General features: G+C 39.4%; 1 protein-coding gene across 4 annotated transcripts in view; it reads right to left on the bottom strand.

The window, feature by feature from the left end:
• Positions 1–584: 584 nt before the first annotated feature.
• siah1 (siah E3 ubiquitin protein ligase 1) overlaps positions 585–27,309 on the bottom strand; it is an 84,103-nt gene continuing 57,378 nt past the window's right edge. For 3 of the 4 annotated variants that reach the window (XM_062036117.1, XM_062036116.1, XM_062036115.1), the window contains 4 exons: positions 15,129–15,185; positions 8,651–8,832; positions 6,958–7,254; positions 585–2,222 (listed from right to left, as the gene is read on the bottom strand). In XM_062036117.1, the coding sequence (XP_061892101.1) occupies positions 1,851–2,222; positions 6,958–7,254; positions 8,651–8,832; positions 15,129–15,138 (861 nt within the window). In that variant the 5' untranslated portion in view covers positions 15,139–15,185 and the 3' untranslated portion in view covers positions 585–1,850. Of the gene's footprint in view, positions 2,223–6,957; positions 7,255–8,650; positions 8,833–8,945; positions 9,064–15,128; positions 15,186–27,309 lie in introns of those variants that run through there. The other variant, XM_062036118.1, reaches the window with a different exon arrangement.

Genomic DNA, 27,309 nt, shown 5'->3' with positions numbered 1-27,309 from the left:
GCCCATTTCCAGCAACTATCACTCCAGTGTTCTAATGGTACAATGTGTTTGCTCATTGGCTCAGAAGGCTAATTGATGATTAGAAAACCCTTGTGCAATCATGTTCACACATCTGAAAACAGTTTAGCTCGTTACAGAAGCTACAAAACTGACCTTCCTTTGAGCAGATTGAGTTTCTGGAGCATCACATTTGTGGGGTCAATTAAAGGCTCAAAATGGCCAGAAAAAGAGAACTTTCATTTGAAACTCGACAGTCTATTCTTGTTCTTAGAAATGAAGGCTATTCCACAAAATTGTTTGGGTGACCCCAAACTTTTGAACGGTAGTGTATATGTTACTTTTGTCAGTTTTTGAAATAAAGTGGAAAAAATATATATACTTTTTGTTATTGACCCTTAAAACAAACATACAAAACGTGAACTACGGATTCAGAGAAAAAATAGGTTTAACCAGTAGTTGGTGTAGAAGTGACTAAATAAAATATTGTAAACAAATGAAGCAATATAAAATTATGTGTTATAAACTCACACACGGTATACATTTTGAAAATTTAGCTGAGGTTTAGGACAACAAAAACAACAACCTGGTATGAAAAAGATAAATTTATTTAATGACATGTTAAAACAAAAGGTCAAGGGAGGGTCAAGTTGAGGGAGAGCAGCAAAATTACTGAGACTCCACATGAAGAGTAGGAGAGAGCCGCCCGCCCTGCTCACACATTTATAAAATAAAAAAAAACATACAACTTACCACAGGAGGACAGAGAGAGACAAACGGAAGGGAGGAAAGAAAAGAACAATCCAACTGGGCGGAGGACAGGAGAGAGGAGAAAACAATTTTAAACTACAAAACACAGAAGTTTAACCACAAGTTTTACAAATGCCTTTTTGTTTTGGAAAAAAGGAAAATAATATTAAGGATTACCATTTAATACCAGTAGCATCCTTGGCAGGGTGACTGTCCTGTGTGGATGCTCAGAGGTGGGCGATAGAGACATGGAGGAGGTAAGCAGGCTGATTGTTTACTTTTCTTTCGCTCATACGCACGTGCACGCACTTAGAAAAAACAACAACCCTCATAAATCTCAAAGAAATGTGACTTCGACTCAACTGAGACCTGTTTCGTAGTTGCGCACACACTTCCAGACACACATGCACACACACACTTGCAACTATCTGTGAGCACTCAACCATTGTGATCACTTGCGTTGGCGAATGTACGACGAGGGCAATCCAAGAGTCATCACGTGGAGGGGAAGGGGTGTAACAGCGATGACCAACAATCAACTCATCCAAACAAGAGTCCAGCTCGCCACGTAACTTCCGCCTAACAGGACAGAATTTAGACTCGAGCAGGTCCGGTTATCTCATCCGCCACAAGTGTTGCGAGATGTGATCCAGAAGGTCCGTTGCGATGCGACGCGATAGCTAGCTAGCTAACTAACTGCCGCGCAGAGACCGGGAGTCCATGTTGAATTGTGTAGTGTGTGAAGATGACGGTGGGGAGACACTAAATAACGGGAAGGAGAAGACACTGATAGCTTTTTGGACGTCCATCTTTACAACTAACAGAGACCGCGCATCTCTCATAAACTAATTTGTGTTGTGTTTATAAGGCTATGGCCATCTCTACACAGTTATGTCCTCATGTCCATCCATCCATCCGTCCATTCATCCGTTCCAGCCACCCCCTGGGTCTCCGTGGCTGCCTGATAAGACAGTCCAATTCGATAGTGTCTTCAAGGGGTGCGGCAGAGAGTGAGAGAGCGAAGTGAGGTCACAAGTGACCCCCTCAAAATGCCCCTCCCCCAACTATCTAGAACTTCATGACCCCCTTTTTCTAGCGAGTTCTTAGCACATGGAGATGGTCACGTTGATGCCCAGGTTGCCGTTCTCCGCAAAGAGCTGTGCGATGGACGTGTCGAACACCAGACAGTCGCTGTTCATGATGGCGGTGGCGATGCCCTCGTGGATGGAGCGCGGCGTGGCCTCCCAGGTCAGGCGACGCCGGTGGCCGTTCAGCTCCAGCCGGTAAGCAAAGTTTTCCGCCTGCTTGCGAGTCCCAATGAGCTGCACGATGGCAAAGAACTGTTGGTGGCCGTCGTACTTCTCCTGCTTCTCCAGCACCAGCATGAAGTGGAAGCCGAAGCAAGACTGCATCATTACCCAGTCCACTGCGCCAGGCAGGTTTATGTCTGTGGCCAAAAATACGATGTCCTCCCCCTGGGGGGAAAAAAACAAAACATCAAGACTAGGGCTGCAACAACTAATCGATTAAAATCGATTATTAAAATAGTTGCCGATTAATTTAGTCATTGATTCGTTGGATCTATGCTATGCGCAGAGTTTTTTTTTTTTTTAATACAAAATATATATATATATATATATATATATATATATATATATATATATATATATATATATATATATATATATATATATATATATATATTTTTTTTTTAAATAAACCTTTATTTACAAACTGCAAAATTTACAAACAGCTGAGAAACAATCAAAATAAGTATGGTGCCAGTATGCTGTTTTTTTTCAATAAAATACTGGATAGGATAGAAAGGTAGTTTGTCTCTTTTATCTGATTATTAATCGAAGTAATAATTGACAGATTAATCGATTATCAAATCAATCGTTAGTTGCAGCTAGGGTTGGGTTTCGTTTGAATTCGAACGATTCCGATTCTTTGTTTCGATTCAGATTCCTGGCGATTCTCTATTCCGATTCTTTTAAGAGGCAGGGTCAAAAAAATGTTTAGGATATTTTAAATGAGCTAGCTAACCTACATGAAATAGTCTGACATTCTCCATCAATTTTAATTCTATTAACTTTTTATGAACTTTACTATAAATTCCTCACAGGGCTGTTTTCAACTAGAATATAAATATCAAATCTATGAACTTGAATATAAATATTATAAATTATGAATACATTTTCCCAGGGGTACACTTTCCTCAAGAGAGCTTTATTTCTGAAAACCTCATGAAAACACATTTACACATAAGTGTATGATGCTGCAGGAAACCTCATGAAAACACATTTACACATAAGTGTATGATGCTGCAGGAAACCTCATGAAAACACATTTACACATAAGTGTATGATGCTGCAGGAAACCTCATGAAAACACATTTACACACAAGTGTATGATGCTGCAGGAAACCTCATGAAAACACATTTACACACAAGTGTATGACGCTGCAGGAAACCTCATGAAAACACATTTACACATAAGTGTATGATGCTGCAGGAAACCTCATTAAAACACATTTACACATAAGTGTATGATGCTGCAGGAAACCTCATGAAAACACATTTACACATAAGTGTATGATGCTGCAGGAAACCTCATGAAAACACATTTACACACAAGTGTATGACGCTGCAGGAAACCTCATGAAAACACATTTACACATAAGTGTATGATGCTGCAGGAAACCTCATTAAAACACATTTACACATAAGTGTATGATGCTGCAGGAAACCTCATGAAAACACATTTACACATAAGTGTATGATGCTGCAGGAAACCTCATGAAAACACATTTACACAAGTGTATGATGCTACAGGAAACCTCATGAAAACACATTTACACACACAAGTGTATGATGCTGCAGGTACTTAAAAATGTTACCGTGCTCCCACTGATGGGCTAACCTGGTGCAGAAAAGCAAATAAACAATAAGAAACAAGTTGCAAAACCCAGTCCAGATTAGCAGCAGGTACAGTATAAAATCAGAGACAGTTCTTGTTTAGGAAAATGACCATATCCGCCTTCTCAGGCAGGATGCGTGAGCGTTCTGGACAGATAGTGTCTCCTGCTGTGGAAAATACACGTTCGCTGGGTGTGGAAGAAGCTTGAACGCATAAATAGGAGAAAGCTAGATCTGACAGCAAAGGATAAGTCTTTTGTTGGTTCCACCGGACCACCACCATGCAGCAGGGTCGTCAGACATAAGTATCGGTGGAACGTCCTGGTACATCTGCAGCTCTCTCTCCACTCGTTTCTTGATGGACATGGAGCTCTGTTATTTCGCGGTTATTTCATTTTTTTTTGTAAAGTAAAGCCACACTTTCGAACGTCGACGCCCGCTATCCATGCTTGAGCTTGACTGACTCGCTCGGCTATGCTAACACTTCCGGCGGTGGGCGCTTCTTCGTTGGTGTTCAGCGGCTTCTTCTTCCGGTTCGGCGGACATATTTTTTTCCGGTCGGCGGACTGGGTATCGAAAATAGGAATCGAAATTTAAACTTTTGAACGATTCCGGGAGAATCGGAAAGTTAGTCCCGGTTCCAATCGATACTCAACCCTAGTTGCAGCCCTAATCAAGACCAGTCATTATTTATTCTAAAGTTTCACAAATGTTTCAGCTCAGGTGTTTTCAAAACAACAATTTGCTAGCAGCCACGTAGTGTGGACTGACTCCGCATACTTGCAAGATCTATATCCAATATTGCCTGCAAACTCTCTCTTATGTTGAGATATAATGTATTGATCTTTGCCCCGTCACAGGAGTCTTAATGGCTAACTGAACTGAAATATGCACTTCGGAGAAGCAGGCCATAAAGTGATCAAAATGTTGTTACAGCACAATTCTTGGCCGCATTAAGTGGGCTCGTCTAACAACCAAGATGTGCTCATTTTTGCAGAGTCATCGAAAACCACGGTGCACATTAAAGCAGAGGCGCCCAAATTTGGTCAGCCAAGGTGTACTATTGTGTTTTTTTTAATTTAATTTAACCAGGAAAAAAATCCCATCGAGATTGAAAACCTCTTTGTCAAGGGAGTCCTGGCCAAGAGGCGGCAAAGTTACACATACAATTACATTTACATTCAAATGACAGAAAGAACATCAAGTAAAACAGTTACAGATAACTGAAGCGCCTTCAAATGCTTTCAGTTTAGATTTAAAAGCATTTAAGGATAACAATTCAGTCAGCTTCCAGTCTCTTTGTAACATGTTCCAAGCACAAGGAACAGCATAGACAAAAGCTTTTATCCCTAGCTCAGTGCGAGTGATCGTTGGATCTCAGTGCATAAGAGTCCATACTTCTCTGTGAAATCAATGTACAAATGTAAAACAGGCAATAGTCCCACAAGTGTACTGATGACACTGTCTCCTAGTGGACGGAGAAGGTCATAGCACCCGAGAGTACAAGTCACAGTAGTGTGTCATGGCTCTACAGTTTGTATGAACCGCAAAGAAGCATGGTACACACTCCACCATCTGAAGACAGGAAAGAGTAGCATTCATATAAAAAAAGATCACCATAATCTAGCACGGATAAAAATGTGGCGCTTTTTTTACACCAAAAGAAAAACATATCTTATGTAAGAAAAACCACAATTTAAGTTTTACTTTCTTCACCAGTTGATCAATAAAATGTATAATTGCCATCTATCTGATGTAACAATTTCCACTACCTTTTATCTGGTACTGATGTACGCTTAAAATGCTGTTTGGTCCGCGGCCCATTTTCACTTTGGGCACCTCTGCATTAAAGCCCCATGTAAGACAAGTTTTTTAAAAAATATTACAAAGCAGCGGTGGGCCATTAGGAGCAGCAAGGCTTTGTTTGCTGGCCTTAACACTATCAGAAGCACTGACCTTTATTTATAACTTAAATGTTATTAATGGTTCAATGAATTCATTAATTCCCAATTATACTTATGTCATAGTGTCTCTTGGCTGCACTGCTACCATGTGCAGTTTTTTTTAAAAATCCAATTCAGCTTCTATGTGTTGCCATTTAAAGAATCTACCCAAGCCTGCAGAATCACGAGTGCTGGCCCATTTCACGATAACTGCCACCTAACTATATTAGCAAAGTATCTAGAACAATTAGATTTCCCGGTAGCATCTCAGGGCCAGCTATCGGGCCCACTATAACGTCCCCATTCTTCAGTCCTCTTGATTGGTTGATCTGAGCCAAACTGTTGCACCAATAGTTTGTAGCAATCTAGAAAGGAGAAATCAGCAATTCTGGGGAAGATCATGTATTTTACTTGAATTTGTTGCGTTAATGTTATTAGGTAAATATTTCTACATTTGGCCGGGCGAAAATTTGATAAAATGTTGCTGTGAAAGTTATTTTACAAGTCACAAGCAGAAATGTAACGCAAATGTATTGGAAGATAAATAGTAAGCTTGGTTTGTTGTTTTACTGACAGCCCAATAGTATTCATACCCAAAACAAGACATGCATCTTTCTTTCTTATGCCATGCCTTGTCATGTTTCATATATTATTAATGGTTTGTTTAATTGTAACATGACAGGTGGTATGAAAGGGGTCCTATTACAGAAAATTGCTGCTTTTTTCAGGCTTCTGATTGGACAAAATGTGCATAACAGCAGGTGTATGCGTTTGTGAGTAGACATACAGTTTTGAAACCACACTTGTGTGGATGGAGATTGTTTTAACCCCAAATATGTGTTTTTGAAACTCTGTTTGTGTGGACAACACAAAGTCTTAGAAGCTGCAATATTGGAAATTTTGCACCCTCTAGACATGTGTAAATGCAGCCCCTTTAATATGGCTTGTATAAGCATGTGTAAGAGTTTAAAATTACATAGTGTATTCCTTACATGTCATCCCTTTAAAACCTGAAAAAAAGCCCTTAACCAGTTTATAGAAAGGTTAGCATTTTATCAATAAAAGTGTTCCTGTGTTTTTATAACAGTAAAGGGGAGGCCTCTCAGTTGTTGCTGTAAGTGTTGTTACAAACATTACATTGCAGGAATCACATTGTGACCCTTTGTGGTTATAGTTCCCCCATAGCGTAGTAGCAACAAAGGGAGTATTAAAAACAATTATATATGTGTAAACGCTTGTCAGTATTCACACAAGTACAGGAAGGTTGGAAGCACAAATCCTTCAATCAAAACATTGACTGAAGCGCCACCAAGTGGGCACTTTGGACAGTAGTTAGCTGAAGTTCTGACCTGCAATGTGGTGATGGACTTGTGCTGATGCATCAAGTGAGGCATGACGGCGTCCAGAGAGCCCTGCCACTTGCAGGACGCGCCAGGGCACGGGCACGAGTACGGTCGGAACTCGCACAGCTCCTCGTGCTCGGTCTTGTCCGTGTGCGGCAACGTGACTTCGCAGCCCGATGAAGCATATTTGCAGGGGAAGAGGACAGAGTTTGCCACCTTCTCCATGGCCAGATTTCTGATGGAGCCCAGCGGCCCTCGACACGTGGGGCAGCAGGTGAGCTTGGGCCGACAGTTGGAGCATACCTGAGAAATGCACAGTCACACACACTTTTTATTTGAGGATGGGGAAGAGTTGGTCAATTCTGCTTAATTCAATTTGCTCGGAATGTGAAAAAGCTCCACGGAGGAAATCAAAATTTATGATTCTAATAATGAACACATGTCAGACTGACATTGGCCCTCAAAGTAATTTCCCCATCATACACTCTGGAACACAATCAGACAAATGTTAAAAGTTCCGCTAGCTGCATTCCCTTTACTTGGCAGTCATTTTGAGATGTATTTGATCATTTCTGCTTGACAGTACAAAAAAATATATATATTGTAATTTATTTTTTGTTCCACTTATACTTTTTCAAAAAAGCAGCTTTTTAATTCTGAGAATATTTAGAGGTTTAGTTTTTATTGCCCTGATCAACAACAAGAGTTATAGGCCACCCGCTTATGTTTACGATGCACTGTCAAATCAAAATTAAATGTGTTTGGCACATTGGCCAACTGGCAAAAGCATTTTGAGAAGACGTAAACCCAAACATTTTTGGCTATTGATTAAGAAAAGTCCTATAGCTGAATTTAGGCCTGGGCAATAAATCGGTTCAACGATAAATTAGATTTTTTTTGTTGCAGACAATCTAAAAAATACATATTTTCTCCTCTTGCTAAGACATATTTTTTGCCCCCAGGAGCTTCCGTAGCTTTCACCCTCCCCCCTGGTTTTCTTAGCAGTAAGTCACACACCTAGCAAAACATTGCCAATGCTAACACAAGCAAGAGCGAGACGTTTGTTCCATAGAAAAGAAAAGTCTTGTCAGTGGTTTTGCTTTGCAGCAATAGGCCTGGAACAAATGACTGCGCGCTGCTAAGTTTATTTTTAAAAAAAGGCAGCCGCACAACAAACTTATTCCAGCATCTAAAACCAAAGCAGAGTGCGGCAAATGCAACTCCAGCTAAAAAGCAGCTTACTGTGGTGGAATCATTTAAACTCATGATTTGCTTACAATGTATAATACTACATTTTTATTTACATCCATTTTTTTATTCAAGATAGGAAGTTTTAAGTTTGCACTACTGATCTGATTGATTATTTATTATTACTATTTATTAATTATTAGTATCTTTATTGATTTATTTGAGTTTATTTGTATGCAATGTGCAATGCTATATTTCAGTTACGGAAGTAATTTGATCAAGACAGAAGTATTGTCTCCCAGAGGAATCACCTAATTTAATTATTTGAAAATGATTTCATAAAAAGTACAAGTTATATATGGTCAAAAAGAACATTATGTTTTATTTTTAGGCCATATCGCTCAGGCCTACCTGAAATATCCATTAAACATCTGATGCAGCATTAGCAAGTGTTATTCTTATTACATTGTGCACTGTTCAACAAGAGCCATCCAAACTGGAGATCACATACCAGGTGCCCCGACTGGCACTGCAGGATAGGGGGTAGGACATAGTCGAAGCACACCGGGCACTCAAACAGGCTGGCCAGGTCACTGTTTGAGGCAGTTGTCCCCGACAGGGTGGGCACACGCTGCGAGGCGGGGCACTTGGAGGTTCCTGTGGGCAGCGCGGTGGCAGTCTGGCGACTCATTTCTGGACAGGAGACACAGAGAAATGGAGGGGAGGGGTCACAAATCAAAGACATTGCTTCACTATGTTATAACTCCAAAGCATCTGATTTTGACACCACAGCTCCGCACTACTACCATGTTGTGGCACACTTGTCCCTTTCAGGGTGGCAGGGGGGCCGGAGCCTATCCCAGCTGCACTCCAGCGGAATGCAGGGTACACCCTGGACAAGTCGCCAACTCATTGCAGGGCTAAGCCAGATAGACAGACAACCGCAGCGTTGTTAAATTACAATACAAAGAACTATTGCTATGGTGTTGGGTCTTTGAAAAAACCCACTGTGATGTGTGCGTAAATACTCGGAGTGTGAAAAATATAGATATGGCATACTATTGTGATATTTAACTTTACAGTAAGATAATTGCCACATACCTTTATTTGCCGTTTTAACTTTTCATGAAATAAACAAAAGGAAAGGTGCTAATATGGCAGAGACATTAAACAAAGATGCACCAGTATTGCCTGAATTAAAAGCGTGGACTCACTTTGGCTTTTATGATAATGGACAACGCCGGAAAATAATAATCCCACTAAAATAAGATGAAGTGGCACGACAAACATGCACATCGGCCAAATCCTTCAGCACCACCCTGACTGAGCTCATTGAGGAAACCGTTCCCTGTAAGACAAATGTTGATTTTTCTATACAAATGATAAATATATCTCAGCTTTATTTTTTTTTACTAAATATATTTCATCTACTCTACAAGATGTTACGTTTTCTGAGTGATTTTAAAATGATCCAACTATAAATCCTGTTTACATTGTACAAAATATGTTATCCCTATACAACCCAGGTATATCGTGGGGTTATTAACAGCAATAGCCTCTGGAAAGTGAGCTTCCTCTGCAGCGGACATATATTTTTGGTTTATTTCTTTTGTCAGAATTGCAAATATAACAATAATTAAAGCTGCAAGTAGCGTTGAACAGGCCCTAAACCCTGTTGCACCGCGAGGTTCATGCAAGTCGGCCCACCCAACCATGTGTAAGGAAGTTATTACTGCTATATTTTTTCACCACAAGGGGGTGATAAGGGCGCCGCAGTAGTCATGCTATGTTCTACGTGGCTAACAATGCAGCGAATGAGAGAAACCAATCAAATCAACAATTCTTAGTTTTTTTTAATCATCAGTTTGCTTGTCCTTGCTTTAAAATTGACAAAAGTTTGAATTATTTCTGTAACAGCCTAATTAGCAGCACAACACAGTATTAATATTTCTGGAGGAAGTAGTTACTTTTATTATCTTTAGTAAAGCTATACTTTGTTAATATTCAAGTCAAGTAGGCATATGCTAAGAGTAAATTACTCTTAGCATATGCCTAAAATGTATCAATCTGAATTTAAAAGCCGGTGGCTAAATAAGAGCTACTGAATTGATGTACGCTTCATAATCTTATTAGTCGACTACCGGTAATTGCCCATATAGTCGATGACTAGTAGATTTTTAAAATAATTGTTAGTGTAAGCAATATCTGGTAATAATGTTAATAATAGTGAAGAACCAATCATTGAAGAGAGTGCACAGCAAATATAATTATCAGGACAAAAGGATACACAAAAGGAATTCAAAATATTCAATTAGGCAAAGAGAGGCTTAAGAAGGATGACAACTGCGACCCTTCATAACTCTTCCTTTAATGGCCATGCTCACACTCGGACACCACACAAGAAAAGGGGAGCAGGGAAAAATATGCGGAAGTTAGAGGATAACTTGCAAGTGAAGACCAAGGAAAATTAGGTGATGGGATGGCACTGCAACAGTCGCAGAATTCAAGCATCAAACACTTTTCTTTGGACTAAAAGGCAAATATTTCTACAGGGCTTGAAAGGGCGCGTGATTTAGCAACGCATTGTGAGGGATGGGCAGCCAATGTTGCTGGACAAAGTTTTTGTTTTCTGTTTGTACTCAAGCAGTGGTATTGTGATAGAGAGCATCAAACTGGATTAAAATGGATCGAATGAAAGAAAAGAAAAATCAAGAGACTGTTCCAAAACAAACTGGACCCTGTTCCAAAGACTCTCTACCTTAAAGGGGAACTGCACTATTCTTGGAATTTCATCTATCGTTCACAATCATTATGAAAGACATGACGGACGGATTTTTATTTTTTTAGTGCATTCTAAATATTAAAATAAACCTAAATTAAAGTCAGCTTACAGCGCAGCCAATGGGAGCCCCACTATTATGCACATAAAATCTGATAACCATTCAAAAAGCGCCAACAATACTCCATTTACATTTCTTGACTTGAATTTTAACCAAGTATTAGTGATATTGTTATTATAAGCGATAACGCAGACAAACTATTTATAGCAGCGCAGTGATTACTACCGTGTGTCCCTATGTTTACATCGAGTGGTCTGCTGCTTCCTCGCCCCCTGTAAATTGATTCTAGATCATATGCATCTCACCTGAACGGTAATCCGACAAGTTGGTACACTTTGACAGCCATTTAGGACTTGGGTCCCCCCACCACCCTTCACCCCATTTCTTTGTGAGGAATATGAGACATTCTTCATCTATATGGGAAAATATAAACACTGCAGCAGTCGGCATTCTAATGACAGCAGACATTACACAGTAAGTGATGTTTTATTATGTTTGTTGGCTCTCATGAAATCTGCAGTGAGTAATCAGTAATGAAAAAAAAAAACGTGATGCGTTTTTTAAATTAATGCGCCGTGTAGGCTTAAAATGATTAAAATCCGTAAATATTAAATGTTATAAATGTGCCCGTTACTACATTAGATACTGTATATACTTACATCATGTATATGAAACCTCAATGAAGGTTTTTGGATGTTTTAAGGAATTTACAGGCAGAATTGCACAGCTCCCATAGACTCCATTGTAAGTGAACTTTTGATCGCATTTATTTTATATTTAAAATGCAAAAAAAAAACAAACATAGCCATCGCCATGACACTCACTCATAATGATTGTGAACAATAGGCAAAATTCCAAAAAAAAGTGCAGTTCCCCTTTAAAAGTTAAGTTGGAGGAACTAATCAATATAGGTACATACAATAGACGAGATTTGAGCTAGCTGCCAAACGTGTCTTGTATCTTGCTCGTATATGAAGTTAGTTTTTATACAAGTGAAACATTTCGGAATGCAAGGTCGGTAAAGGCTCATGGACAAACCAAGGGATGTCACGGTATGAAAATTTCTTATCACGGTTATTGTGACCAAAATTATCGCGGTAATTTTAAATGTGCTCAAAATTTTCAAAAACGACATATTGAAATCCTTAAACTAAGTCTTATTTAAAAAAACAAAACGCATTCAAAATTTAAGTAGAAAGTTGAATGTGCATATGAAAGCAACACAAGCATTATAAAACAAAGTAATATGGCAGAAACAAAATATAACACTACAAATAAATAAAAATAAATGTGAAAATTTAGGAAGATGGCACCTTATGGACATAAGACTGCACTTTTTGTCTATATAGATAAAAATAGTGTCCATATATGAGGTCTAGTCTTACATAGGACTGCACGATTATGAGCAAAATAATATTTAGTTCATTTGTATCAATATTGAAATACTGATTATTTATCAGGATTATTCATTATGTTTGGAAAACCATGCTGGGTTGTGACCGCACCATCATGTAATTTGTAATATCTAATAAAAATGCTCCAGATAAACGTTATCTATATATGTAAAGACAAATATTTGTGTTTTTGTTCATTAATAGTATCACACTTTCAAGCCCTATTATTTATAACATCAACAAGGGGTAGTATTAGCAATACTCAGGGTAACCCAGTGACGGTGCAGTACAATGTAAAAGGCAATGCATTACTTGCACATACAGTCTTTGGTTTTACATCTGGTTTTAAAGCTGCATCTGTATAGGCAAGGTTAATGCTTCAACAAATGCATACACAATCCCTATGCTTGAACATCTGCTGCAATAGGGATAATGCCTTAGCAACTATTAATAGCACTTTTTAGCTGGCAAGCATACTCGCAGCAGAAGTAGCAGACGCAAGAGCAATGGGACTAAATTAGCGCAGGACACCGAGCTCGGCCAAGGCCAGGGTCAAAGTCAGCTATCATGCACAACTGATATAAGCAGTAAAGGCAGATCCTTACAGGCAATGAGCCATTCGGCTAATCCGCTTTAAAGGGGACCTATTATGGAAAACCAACTTTTCTTACGTATTGGTACCTATTTTTGTGTATTTGGGATCTGCATATGTCCCAAAAATGTTTAATCAATCAATGGAGGCATGGCGGAGATGTCTATAAAACAATCTTGTCTTCCTTCATATTTCGTCTAAACCAAATTTTTAAAACTTGCCCAATTTGTGACATTAGCGGAGATCTTCATATATGGTAAAGTTCTACCAAAGAGCTTTGCGCGAGTCCGCCATTTTTTTTTTTTAACTCTTGTTGTGGGGCAGACTGGATTGTACATGCACATGCATCCTCCACTGTTGCCATTTCTAAAATATAGTAGCACAGTCTGTCAGTAGACTCCATATGGTAGTGCTAAAAACTCAAACATGGCTGAAGGGAAGCAGACGCAGTCAAAGTGGGGACACAAAAATGGCGCATCCTGAAGAGACTGTCAGAAAGCGGCTTGAAGATGGTCTGTAAAACGTAATCAATGCAAAATGTTGACCAAAGAACCACCATTACATGTTATGTAGATCACATCTTCCAACTGTTTTATCTGGCTATTAATTTAAGACAGGTGGCTTCCACTTAACCTTAAACTGACTATAAAAAAATTTGCTTCCTTTAGATACAAAACTTAAGTTAAGTAAAACACAACATGAGATCTTCAGCAATCATAGGTCAGCTGTCAATAGGACATGACATGAAGATGTAAACTGTGGCTTAAAGCCCTACTTAAGAACTTTCAGTTTTGGTTGATTTTCGAGGTGCCAGTGAAACAGAGCGGTATTGTTTTGCCAGAAAGAAGACCACATTTCCCATGAGGACTAGTGCATATAGCGTCAAACTGACATGATGTTCACTGTTATATTCCCACCACTATTAAGTCTCTAATGGCTATGTTGATGTTAAAAAGCAGACACTATCAAGAAATGATCGAGGATTGCGCTACAAACATGACGCTACGATCAAGAATGTATCGGGGCGGATGCAGGTCCAAAGCAAAGAAAGACCGACGGGAGTTTTTTTTGGAAGGAAGTAGTGTGGAACTGCAATCTATCAAGCTGACGGCTGCTACTACATACATTTCCGAAAGCTAACATTACAATTATCATTTTGATTTGAGCATCAACATTTACTTACTAGTTTTGTAGGAACAGAGCGAAGGCAGCATCGGCTGAAATCCCTCATCTTTGAGCTCATATTAACGAGTGAAAGCCGGGACAATGTTGATCTTGACTGTCCTTTTATCCGGGTAGGCTCTGTTTATCGGGTTTTGTCTCCTCGGGCAAAACTTTTAGTTTCTTAGGTTGTTTTGAAGCTTTGGCTATTGATGCAGTAATTGCATGTAAGGGTTCCTCTTCTTTTTGTTTTCTGGCGGCAAGCAGGCGTTCGCATCGACGTCCGTCTTTTTAACGAATGGGTAATAAGGGAGTGATGTATGCCGCAAAAGCAAGTCAGCACATTTGCAGTTTTTGTGTTGAAAAGTTATTTAGTGTGGCTTTAACACAAATATTTGGCAGTGAATGCTGCTTCAAGTAGCTTGTTAATTTCAAATACTAATAAGCTTGCGACCTGCACTACAATAGGCAGTTCGTAGCATGCAAATTATGCACCAAAATCAACAACAACCTGCCACACTTAAGATCATGTGCTGACTAAATATAGTACAGATTGTGTTCATTTTATTTATTGGCAATAGATGATGCATTAGTCTAAAATCCAGACATAACTTTTTTTTACATGCAAAGAGCCAAAACATTGAAAGTAAGGTTTTATCAGATTTTTATCATACCCAAACGGGCAAACTATTAACAGCATCTATATGGTTAAATTAGTTTAAAAGGGGGTATTTTCAGTTGTGGGGGAAAATGCGGACAAAAGGCAGATACAAATGACAAGGCATAGCGACATTTTCCAATGGTAAGCCCTTCGAACTGGTAGCAACAACATACTTGGATGGGAGAAGCCACAAAGAGGGCACAGAAAAAAAGGTCATTAGGTAGTTTGCTCAGTTATCTGCACTGCTCTTCAAAAAAATCTGTTTAGATTTTGAGCTGCCTTTGCCCCCTTCGCATTAAGCTTTTCTTAAGATGACAATCAAAAACAAAAAGAACACTCACCTTCGTCCATAAGATTTCCAAATAAGGCTTTCGTCTTCTCTTGAAACGTGAGGACCTCTAAAAAGAGAAAGAAAGAGAAATTGTGATGGTTTGGATTAATTTGGAGAATAGATGGGCATTATAATTGATTAACTGACTGCTGAGAAAAGGATGTGAAAATAATTGTTAATCAAATTTGGAAACAGCCCAGTATGGATTTCAGAATAAAAACACTAGCAAAACATCTGATCAATAAACAAACTATTTAGTCAAATGCCAATCCAGGATGAAATATGACAAATGATAAAAATCATTAGGTATTTTGATGATTGAGCAAGTGCATTGCAAAGATTAAATAAATACATAAGGGCTGCGCAATTATTTTAATCATGATTTTGGCTGCCACAAATAAATGAATGTGATTGTCGGGAATATTAACAAAAAATATAAATATGACATCAAAATTTTAATTAAGCACTTTTAAAGGCCATGGGGGCAGTAAAAAAAAAAAAAGTAGTTCATCTTGAAGTCCTGTGATGTGGCGCCTCCGCCACACCAGACTATGACTAGTTCTACTAAATAGATAAATCACATTTAATAAGCCTTTTTATTACACTACTTTAAGGATTTTCTGATGAAGGATTTATGCTGCCGATTCCGATTATCCATGAGTAAGATCGGCCAACACAAATACATACATGTATTAACTGTACATTTTTCAATATATTTATGGTGAGTGCTATTGACATTTTAACATCAGCACAATATTAAAACTAGTTCCATAATCCGCTTATTACATACAAATATTTGACAAAAGCAAAACAATGTCCACAAAAACCAAACAAAATCAGGAATCTCACTGAAACTCTTTGCCCTCAAAAGTCTTCCCGTGCATAGGGAACTATTCACAGAATTTGTTAACATACCAATTATTTCTTCTGTGGTTTCAAGCAAGTTTAGCGCCTATTTCAGCTGTTAGCATGCCTGCTTCCGCTTGCTCTCAGTGTATACCATGTATAACATTTAGTCTCATCATAATACTTGATTACGCTTACATTTATTTATTTATCATAAGATACCGAGTACTAGTGCAGTTGATTATCCGTAATGGATGTGATTAACTAAAAAGCGGCTCCACCCTTTATACGGAGATACACAGGCTAACTACTGCTAGCTTGTCAGTCAGGGGACGTAAAATAAATGCAAGATTAGCAAGAGAGGATCGGCGTTTGTGATCGGCATCGAAAGGCATTCATCGGCACTGGGTATCGCATACTTTTCAAAGAAAATCGGCACATCCGTAGACCATTTTGTTACAAATTACATGATGATATCACGTTCACACACCCACCACCACAAGTACATTGCTGAACTGTAGAAAACACTTTATGAACTAAAATCTGTGTAATTCGGGTAGGAATTGCGTGTGAATGCCACCGCCGGGGCGCGTGAGCCGCCAATACACGAAAACAGAAATGTTAACCTTAGCATGCTAAGAGCTTTGATTGATTGATTGAGACTTTTATTAGTAGGTTGCACAGTGAAGTACATAATCCGTACAATTGACCATTAAATGGTAACATAATTCGGGGTCCACTTAAATTGATTCATGATACAGATATATACTATCATCATAATACAGTCATCACACAGGATAATCACATTGAATTATTTACATTATTTACAATCCGGGGTGTGGAAGGGGTGGTTAGGTTTGGTTGTTATCAGTCATCAACAATTGAGAACAGAGAAATGGATATTGGAACAGTGTAGGTCTGACTTGGTAGGATATGGACAGCAAGTAGTGGGGAGAGAGCGAGAGAGAGATCAGAAGACATAAGAAAAAGTATCTGCATTTGATTGTTTACATTTGATTTTTTAACAATTCGGGGAGGGTGTTAGTTTAGGGTTGTAGCTGCCTGGAGATGAACTTTTATTGCGGTTTTGAAGGAGGATAGAGATGCCCTTTCTTTTATACCTGTTGGGAGCGCATTCCACATTGATGTGGCATAGAAAGAGAATGAGTTAAAGGCCTACTGAAACCCACTACTACTGACCACGCAGTCTGATAGTTTATATATCAATGATGAAATCTTAACATTATAACACATGCCAATACGGCCGGGTTAACTTATAAAGTGACATTTTAAATTTGCCGCTAAACTTCCGGTTCGAAACGCCTCTGAGGATGACGTATGCGTGTGACGTAGCCCGGCGAACACGGGTATGCCTTCCACATTGAAGCCGATACGAAAAAGCTCTGTTTTCATTTCATAATTCCACAGTATTCTGGACATCTGTGTTCGTGAATCTGTTTCAATCATGTTCATTGCATTATGGAGAAGGAAGCCGAGCAAGCAAAGAAGAAAGTTGTCGGTGCGAAATGGACGTATTTTTCGAACGTAGTCAGCCACAACAGTACACAGCCGGCGCTTCTTTGTTTACATTCCCGAAAGATGCAGTCAAGATGGAAGAACTCGGATAACAGAGACTCTAACCAGGAGGACTTTTGATTTGGATACACAGACGCCTGTAGAGAACTGGGACAACACAGACTCTTACCAGGATTACTTTGATTTGGATGACAAAGACGCAGACGTGCTACTGTGAGTATGCAGCTTTGGCTTTTTTTTGCGTATGTACGTAACTTTTTTTAAATATATAAGCTTTATGAACCTTGGGTTAGGTGAACGGTCTTTTGGGCTGAGTGATTGTGTGTGTTGATCATGTGTTTGAATTGTATTGGCGTGTTCTATGGAGCTAGGAGCTAGCAGAGGAGCTAGGAGCTAGCATAACACGTACCGTACCGTACGTGCGCGTCACGTACGTAACTTTTTAAAAATATATAAGCTTTATGAACCTTGGGTTAGGTGAACGGTCTTTTGGGCTGAGTGATTGTGTGTGTTGATCGGGTGTTTGAATTGTATTGGCGTGTTCTATGGAGCTAGCAGAGGAGCTAGGAGCTAGCATAACAAACACGCAGGTGTTATTATGCAGGATTAATTTGTGGCATATTAAATATAAGCCTGGTTGTGTTGTGGCTAATAGAGTATATATATGTCTTGTGTTTATTTACTGTTGTAGTCATTCCCAGCTGAATATCAGGTACCGTGAGTATGCAGCCTTGGCTGCTAAACATTCGATAACTTGACCGTATGTGCGCGTCACGTACGTAACTTTTTTAAAAATATATAAGCTTTATGAACCTTGGGTTAGGTGAACGGTCTTTTGGGCTGAGTGATTGTGTGTGTTGATCGGGTGTTTGAATTGTATTGGCGTGTTCTATGGAGCTAGGAGCTAGCAGAGGAGCTAGGAGCTAGCATAACAAACACGCAGGTGTTTTTATGCAGGATTAATTTGTGGCATATTAAATATAAGCCTGGTTGTGTTGTGGCTAATAGAGTATATATATGTCTTGTGTTTATTTACTGTTGTAGTCATTCCCAGCTGAATATCAGGTCACCCCCGGCTCTCACAGCATCTTCCCTATCTGAATAGCTTCAACTCCCCACTAGTCCTTCACTTGCACTTTACTCATCCACAAATCTTTCATCCTCGCTCAAATTAATGGGGAAATTGTCGCTTTCTCGGTCCGAATCTCTCTCACTTCATGCGGCCATCATTGTAAACAATAGGGAACTTTGCGTATATGTTCAACTGACTACGTCACGCTACTTCCGGTAGGTGCAAGCCTTTTTTTTTATCAGATACCAAAAGTTGCAATCTTTATCGTCGTTGTTCTATACTAAATCCTTTCAGCAAAAATATGGCAATATCGCGAAATGATCAAGTATGACACATAGAATAGATCTGCTATCCCCGTTTAAATAAAAAAAATTCATTTCAGTAGGCCTTTAAGACCTTTGTTAGTTCGGAATCTGGGTTTAACGTGGTTAGTGGAGGCCAAATAATAAAAGGGCTAAAAGTGGTAGCACATAATCTTATTTACCTTTAGGTCTTTTTTGGGCTGGTTGATATGGCCAAAAACTATCACAATATACATTTTGTGTATTGATCGATATCAATTATTGACACTTTTTATGACTTATTTAAGTCTGTCAATAAATATAGTAAAACAATTTCCAACTTTCCAAAGGTGCTATTTATCAGTAGAGAAGGTATCTGGTAGCCAGGTAGGAAGAGTGCAGCGAAGGTAATAAAATAATTAAAGTAGATTTTAAGGTTGTTGCAGATTTGAGACACTAGATGGCAGTAATGTATTAGCTATTGAACACTATACAGACGAGTTTGAGAAGCTACTCATTAAACCGACACATTGGAAGTGTCAGAATGTTGCCACACGTCAAGACAAGTTTCTTTTATCGAGTTAATATATCAATATATTACAGTTTTTTTCCCCACTCCATGCAGAGAATCCGTAGCAAGACAAAAAGACAGCGCAACCACACGAGTGTTATGAGAGTAGGGTATGTGTGCGATCCTTTAAGAATGGCAGTGTGTACTGTTGGTTAAGTGACGTCAGTGAGTGGGTGGAAGAGTAAAGAGAGCAAGCGGTAGAATGCAAGTGCAGCAGTAGTGGCGACTGCAGAATGTCCTGCAGGAATAAGAATAAAGCTAACAAATTGTCACCAGTCGGCGGCCTTATCATTCCGACCCGAATGCGGAGCTCAGCAGACTCATTGTCGGGTAAAGTGAAGGGTGTTACCCCAAACGAAAACATCGGCCCTGGAGGGAACGTCTCCTCTGCGCTACTCGACTACGGTCTGGGACTGGGAGCTGAAAAACAGGAAGGTATAACACTCTAGTAGTTACGTGATTGGCTGTTAGCGTGTCTCTCCCATTGCTCAGTGACACATCCTGTTTCCTGCTCGCTGGGTTCATGAAACGAATCTTGCTTCATAATTTCTGGTTTCTTCCGACCAAAAAATTTAATATTTTATTGAACGCATTTAATATTGATAGAGTGTGCAGTGTTTCCCATAAACTGCTAAGATACCTTTGGCGGTGGGGGCGTGGCTATGGGCGTGGTCACCATGACATCATCTAGTAATTTGCATAATTTACTACAATGATAAGATTTTCTCTAAAAAGGCTCAAAAAATGTATACTTACTAATTAATAATAACAGTTTTGTTTTAAACGTCCATCCATCCAGCCATCCATCCATTTTACAATATAATTACAACACTTTATGTACATATTTATATACAGATTTGAACAATAAGTTATTCACTGAAATATATTTATTAATTGTGGTTCTTACAAAAATATATCTTATAAAATATAAAAGCTAAAATGTCTCTTAAAGCTCTGCCCCTTTAATTAGTGCATACTAAATAATTTAACTTTAGCCTACTACTACAACCATATTATTTACCAGCAACATAAAGTGAAACAGAGGCAGAGGTGTCCTGCCACAGTCAGTAACAAATAAACAGAAAACAGTAGTGGTCAAATACAAATAAGGCAACAAGAGAAGTATCCTACACTTCTCTTTTGTAAAGTAAATCTGAACAGCCTTTATGGGCATCTACATCAACTATATGATTTGCCTGAGAAGCAGGCAAATCTTTTTCTTTGTGGCGGACGTAATTATTTCGTGGCGGGCCGCCAGAAATAAATGAATGTGTGGGAAACACTGGTGTGTGTCTATCGCAATATATATTGATATCGTATTATCTGCCTAGCTGTAGGTCTTTTCCTGTTCTTTGTGGCCACACATTGACACAGTCTGAACAAGGTGGTCCAAGTAGGAATATTGAGTATGTAGGGCTGGGCGATATATCGATATACTCGATATATCGTGGGTTTGGCTCTGTGCGATATAGAAAATTACTATATCGTAATATTGGAGTATACGTTCTCACGCAGTTGCTTTTAGCTGCGGGCATTACACTACAGGCTCTTCTCACTCTTTGTTGTCTCTCCTTCTCACAGAGACATAAAACAAGCGCACCTTTTATATACGTCACGTAGGTATATACCCTCGCGGAGCAGAGAGGTAGCGGCATGGGTAACGTTAGCTGTGGTGCGAGTGGTAATACGAGAGAAAGAAGGTACGAATCTGGTAACAAATGAAGGAAAAATTAATTCCCAAGAAAAACGTCTGGCTGGTTTGGCTTCAAGTGGGAATATGTCGAACAGACAACCGTAATTTGTCAAGTGTGGGGCAAAACGTTGCTACAAAAAGTAGCATTACTGCTAATATGTAGCATCATTTGAAAAGTCACCCGCTAGTGAATGAAGAGTGCTTGAAACTCCGCATGTCAACATCTCCGTTCGGTGCCACACCAACAAAATGCCAAGGCAACCATTTCCACATCAACACCGCATGAAAAAAATAGTCAACAACAGGAGATAATGTCCGCAGGAACCTACCACATAGCGAAGGACATACACTATTTGATTTCCTATTATGCAGCTCATTTTTATTTGACAGTTATTGAAATATCTTGTGTGACATCATGCACAAAAGTGCACTAATAGATTGTTTTAAAATGTCTGACAATCTTGCACTTTCTGTTTTGAAATGACATGAATGTTTGTGCCACTGCTTAACTGTTTAATAAATACAGTTTTGGTCAATTGACTTAGTTGTGATTTCCCTCTCTGCATGAAAGTTTAAAATGAGCATATATTAACGCAGTATGAACAAGAATGTTTTAATGTAGACTAGGGGTGTAACGGTACACAAAAATTTTGGTTCGGTACGTACCTCGGTTTAGAGGTCACGGTTCGGTTCATTTTCGGTACAGTAAGAAAACAAAATATACATTTTTTGGTTTTTTTATTTAACAAATTTGTAAACAATGGTTTTATCCTTTTAACATTGGGAACACTATAATAATTCTGCCCACATTAATCAACATTAAACTGCTTCAAGATGTTGCTCAGATTAAATCAAATGACAAAACTTTTCTTCTACATATAAAAAGTGCAACATTAAACAGTTTCAAGTCAACTCATCATGCTTAATTACAGCATTTGGGAAGCCTGTAGTTGATTTTTATTATGTAAATGTTATATTTGTATCAACATGTGATAGCAGGGACCCTGCCATTCAAAACTAGGCTGCTGCATTACTAATGATTAATGTAACTATAGCTGAAAAAAATGGTACAATAGCAATAGGAGAGACTATTCATCCCTGAGCACCATGGAGTTCATGTAGGCTTAATGATGCAGTTACATTATTATATCAACTATCAGAGACAGAAACTCTTCAATTAACATAATGTCCTGCTTCAACACAGCTCAAATCAACACAGAAAAAGGTAAAGTGAAATAACAGACAGACAGGACTTTGCTGTTCGTAACACACACACACGCACACCGCAAAATGAGCTAACGTTACGCTAAAAGCGAATTAGCCTTCACCTCAAGCCAGGACTGCGAGCGAGCTGAGCTGCCGTTTAGGTTTCTAGAACGTCAACGGGCTCATAGTGATATTACTAGTAGTTGACTGGGAGGTGTTTATTATAATTTGGGGAGAATCCGCTGCCTGATGCTTACCTGCTAAACGCTAAGCACTGACTACATGCGCTCTGAATACGCACTGCTGATTGGCTGTTACCGCTCTGTTTGTAACCAATCAGATGGTTGTGTGGGTGGGACAATGCTGGGTGCTGTGTATAGTCCTGACAGAGACAGAGGCAGAAGGAAGCGGATACTTAATATGTTCGTGTGGAAACTTGTTCGGTACACCTCCAAACCGAACCGAAACCCCCGTACAATACAAATACACGTACCGTTACACCCCTAATGTAGACACATAGAATCATCATACTGGTGTGATTATATGCATCAAGTGTTCATTCAAGGCTAAGGCAAAATATCGAGATATAAATCGTGTATCGTGACATGGCCTATTAATATCGAGATATTAAAAAAAGGCCATATCGCCCAGCCCTAGTGGTATGCAACTCAATTTAGAGTTTTATGGACGAAAAAGGTTTTGGTCAAGCATTTAAGGACCCTGTCACTTCTCATCTTCTCCCTTGGACCTCCTCACTGATGTTGACAATTGCTACTGTGGCCCTAAACACGCCACAACACCAGAGGATCGTATTTCACTCTACTGGTATCCCCATTAAGGAAACACGCATTAGGATCCATGAAAAACTGAAATAAACAACAGATGACTGACAAACACCAACAATCTCATTTCCATGTTCTTAAATTAGCACCCAACCTCCTTTTTGTGGGGCATTTATCCATCAAATTAGGCCAAAGCATGTCACTGGATAAGAAAAGAACACAAAATAGGTTGAGGTGCACTGTAGTGAAATACAACAATAAAATAGTATCACAGAAGGTTGTCTGTCACAGCTTGTGCTCCATATTACTTCAAAAGCTGCTATAGGTCTGTTGATATGTGGTCAACCAAGCAAATATCAATATGAAGCTTAATTTCAAACATTGACGTTTTCCTTTTCCCAGTAACCATTTGTCGAAAAAAAGGACTAGTGAGTTTGAACTGTCGCAGTCTTTCCTTTATCTAAAGATTAGTTTGGAAAAACACTCCCCAAAATTAATACAAGCTGGTTTGTGGAAGGATTGGAAACAGATCTGGTCTCAGTTTTCCAGGAAAAAAAAAACAGTAAGAGGGAAATTCCCACACGGTCTCCATGCCTGACTTCCATGTTCTCCCTTTCCTGGAGTGCGGTAGGCGGCACTGGAGGGTGTGTTTGTGTGAGAGGAGTTGGGATGGTGTACAATGTCAGCACTAACAGAGCATGTTTACTCTCTTACCCTCCATACAAGGTATACGCTACCCAAACTAATAAGTCAGTTAATTGTACTGTCTTTGGAATCCTTGATGAGACCAAGTTGTCTCCATGTACCTAGTCCGCTTTCGGTTGAAAAACTTCAACTTTGTTTGCCACAGTGAATATTTTCTTCTCTCTCTCCCTCTCTCTCTCTCGTACATTCCCTCTTTCCCGCTCACTTCGTCCCACTGCATGTGCAGGGCTCAAATTTCAGCCTTGTCTGACTGCAGGCTGTACCAACAGCTGCCCTCACTGACTCCAAACCTCATTTTCTCACTGCCTTTTTCTTTTCACAGTGTAATGCTCATTCCATACCGCCACTTGTAGAATGGCCGGAACACATGGTTTCCAGTATGGCAGCATTGAGCTTTCAAAAGTCAGCAATCATCACATCACTAATTGCATACTTAAGCCATTTATGAAGAGGTCAATATTAAGGCTCAATTGAAATAATGATATTTGTGGTTTTAGTCAGACTTCAAACCTTTGCTACTGCTTGCAAACATTGGATTCAAAACCCAAATACACAATAAAACACTTTTTATATACTGCAAGCAGATGCGCCAGCACTTGCGTATTTCGCCAAAAACGTTGTCTTCTAGAGTTGTACAGAGTACCAGTATTGTACAATGCTAGTACCAGTACTAGTATTGTACCGCAATACTAACGCAATACCTGTACTTTGCAGTGGTTTGTTGGGGGAGCAGCACCAGCAAAAGGGACTTAACCCGGATAGACAAACTGATCCGGAAAGCCGGCCAAACTATTGGCACGCGGTTGGAGGCGTTTGTGTCAGTGAGGGACAGGAGGACACTGGACAAACTGCTGGCCATCATGGACAATCCTGCCTACCCACTCCAGACAATTGAGGGACAGCGGAGTTCATACTCCAACAGGCTCCTTCAGCTTCGTTCCCACAGTGTTCGATTCAAGAACTCCTTCATTCCGCACTCCATCCAGCTGTATAATCACTCGCCATACAGCAATAGATGTCTATTACCGGACACCTTCTATGTTAGCTACTGTACTTCTTTGTTTATAATGTCTATTTTCTGCTGGATTTACTCTCTATTTTATGCTGCAGCTGTTACGTATACTGTAATATTGTACAAGGTAATTGTTATATATTGTGAATATGATATTAACATATAATATAATACATCAGTGTATATCCTATACTGTACATATATCATGTAAATATTACGTATATGTTATATTTTATATTGCTTTTAGTCTATTTTATACCTGCATTGTCCTTTCCATCTTTTCCATCATTTCTAACTGAGCTACTGTGTGGAACAATTTCCCTTGTGGATCACTAAAGTTTGTCTAAGTCTAAGTTGAATGAATCATATTCGGTACTATACCGCCTCTAAAAAGGCGCATGTTCGGCAACGCACAATCACGGAGTACTTACAAGCAGACAAGGTGTGTGAACAGAAAAGGGAGAACGGACACATTTTGGCCTAAAAACTAAAGATAAAGGTGAAGCTATAACACTGAAACGCCCTCTGGAAGAGGTGCTTTAAGACATGGCTAGCAGCTTACGTCCATCCGCCCTTGTCTTGTGTGCACGTATGTGAGCGTGCCTATCCACGATGGTGAAAAGTCAGGCTCCCCATGACGTAATGTCCAATCACCATTGTGCCTCTTCCCCTTTACATAGCTGTAAGTGGAGTCCAGAAGAAAAATAAATATTTCCAACACTTTCGCAAAGAAGTTGAAACAACATTTGGAAGGCGCGGCAACTTCAGTGAGTGACAGAGTCTCACTGACCTCTGGAGCCAATGTGTGTGTGCGAAAATTCTGACTTGCAGGCAGGCACAGACTGTCTGTGACTGAAATGTTGGGCTAGACCAGGGGCGCCCAAAGTGGGGCCCGACAGCCAAAATTGGCCCGTCGAGTCGTTTGATTTGGCCCGCCAAATAGTGGCTTCCCAAATGTAATAAATATTCGTACTGACCTTTTAATCTCCCGAAGGGCCCCGGATCCAATATGGATATCACATATCGGTCCAATAACAGCATAAAAAACAAGTATCTGATTGTACCGGCTTGCATCTAAACAATTTTAGCTTTACTCCTGGACAGCCAGTTAACATCTAAACATCCTCCAATAAACACACACGGTTGGCCTTTTCTTCTATTTTAGTCAAGTCATTTACAAAAAAGGTAAACACAGGCAGCGTTGGTCTACTAGGAGCTAGCAGCTACACAACAGCTAAGCACACAATTGCAAACAAGTTAGACTTACTGTACGTAACAAGTGTTTGTAATTGAACAATATTGCTAAAACAGCACATTTGTCAATATAAACAAGTATCATATAATTAAAGTAGTATATTACTTACACATACAGTCTCCAAGGCAGAAGTGTATTAGAAAACATCCAGTAACAAACGTGTCCGCATCATTCAATGCACTGTCATGAGCTTAACTTAATTTCTGCGATAACTAGGTGTCACTAAAAACAACCACTGCACTTCAACTTAAAGACAGCATAAGTCCATTCTAGATGGTAAATAATAGGCTAATGTTTTTCATACCTTCCATTGTTCTCTGATTAATTTCATTTGATCAAACATTTTCTAAACATTCCACACTGAAATAATAAAAGTATGTGTGTTTCCTGCTAATATCGGATTGGATCAATATCGATATCAAAAGTGTAAAAGTTTGGGACACCCTAAAAGCTCACAATCATTGTTGGCATGTTTGCAAGGCTAAGTAGTTGGCCATCTATCATTGTTATTGGTACCAAATATAGAAACTGTTTGGCTATTTGTGGTTCACGCGAGGGCTGCGCGATATATCGATATACTCGATATATCGCGGGGTTGTCTCTGTGCGATATAGAAAATGACTATCGTGATATTCGAGTATACGTTCCCGCGCAGTTTCTTTTAACTACAGCCGTTTCTCACTCTTTGTTGTCTCTGCTTCTCACAGACATAAAAACAAGCGCACCTTCTTACATACGTCACATACGTATACGCCCTCGTGGAGCAGAGAGGTAGCGGCATGGGTAACGTTAGCTGTGGTGCGAGTGGTAATACGAGAGAAAGAAGGTGCGAATGTGGTAACAAATGAAGGAAAAATTAATTCCCAAGAAAAACAGCATCGTCTGGCGGTGGTTTGGCTTCAAGTGGGAATATGTCGAACAGACAACCGTAATTTGTCAAGTGTGGGGCAAAAAAGTGTTGATACAAAAAGTAGCATTACTTCTAATATGTAGCATCATTTGAAAAGTCACCCGCTAGAGAATGAAGAGTGTTTGAAACTCTGCATGTCAACATCTCCGTTCGGTGCCACACCCACAAAATGCAGAGGCAACCATTTCCACATCAACACCGTATGAAAAAAATAGTCATCAACAAAAGGAGATGACGTCCACAGGAACCTACTGCATAGCGAAGGACATACACTATTTGATTTCCTATTATGCAGCTCATTTTTATTTGACAGTTATTAAAA

This window comes from Entelurus aequoreus, linkage group LG24 (genome assembly GCF_033978785.1).
Source record: "Entelurus aequoreus isolate RoL-2023_Sb linkage group LG24, RoL_Eaeq_v1.1, whole genome shotgun sequence".
NCBI classification, from domain to species: domain Eukaryota; kingdom Metazoa; phylum Chordata; class Actinopteri; order Syngnathiformes; family Syngnathidae; genus Entelurus; species Entelurus aequoreus.
This window is presented reverse-complemented; position numbering and strand designations above follow the sequence as displayed.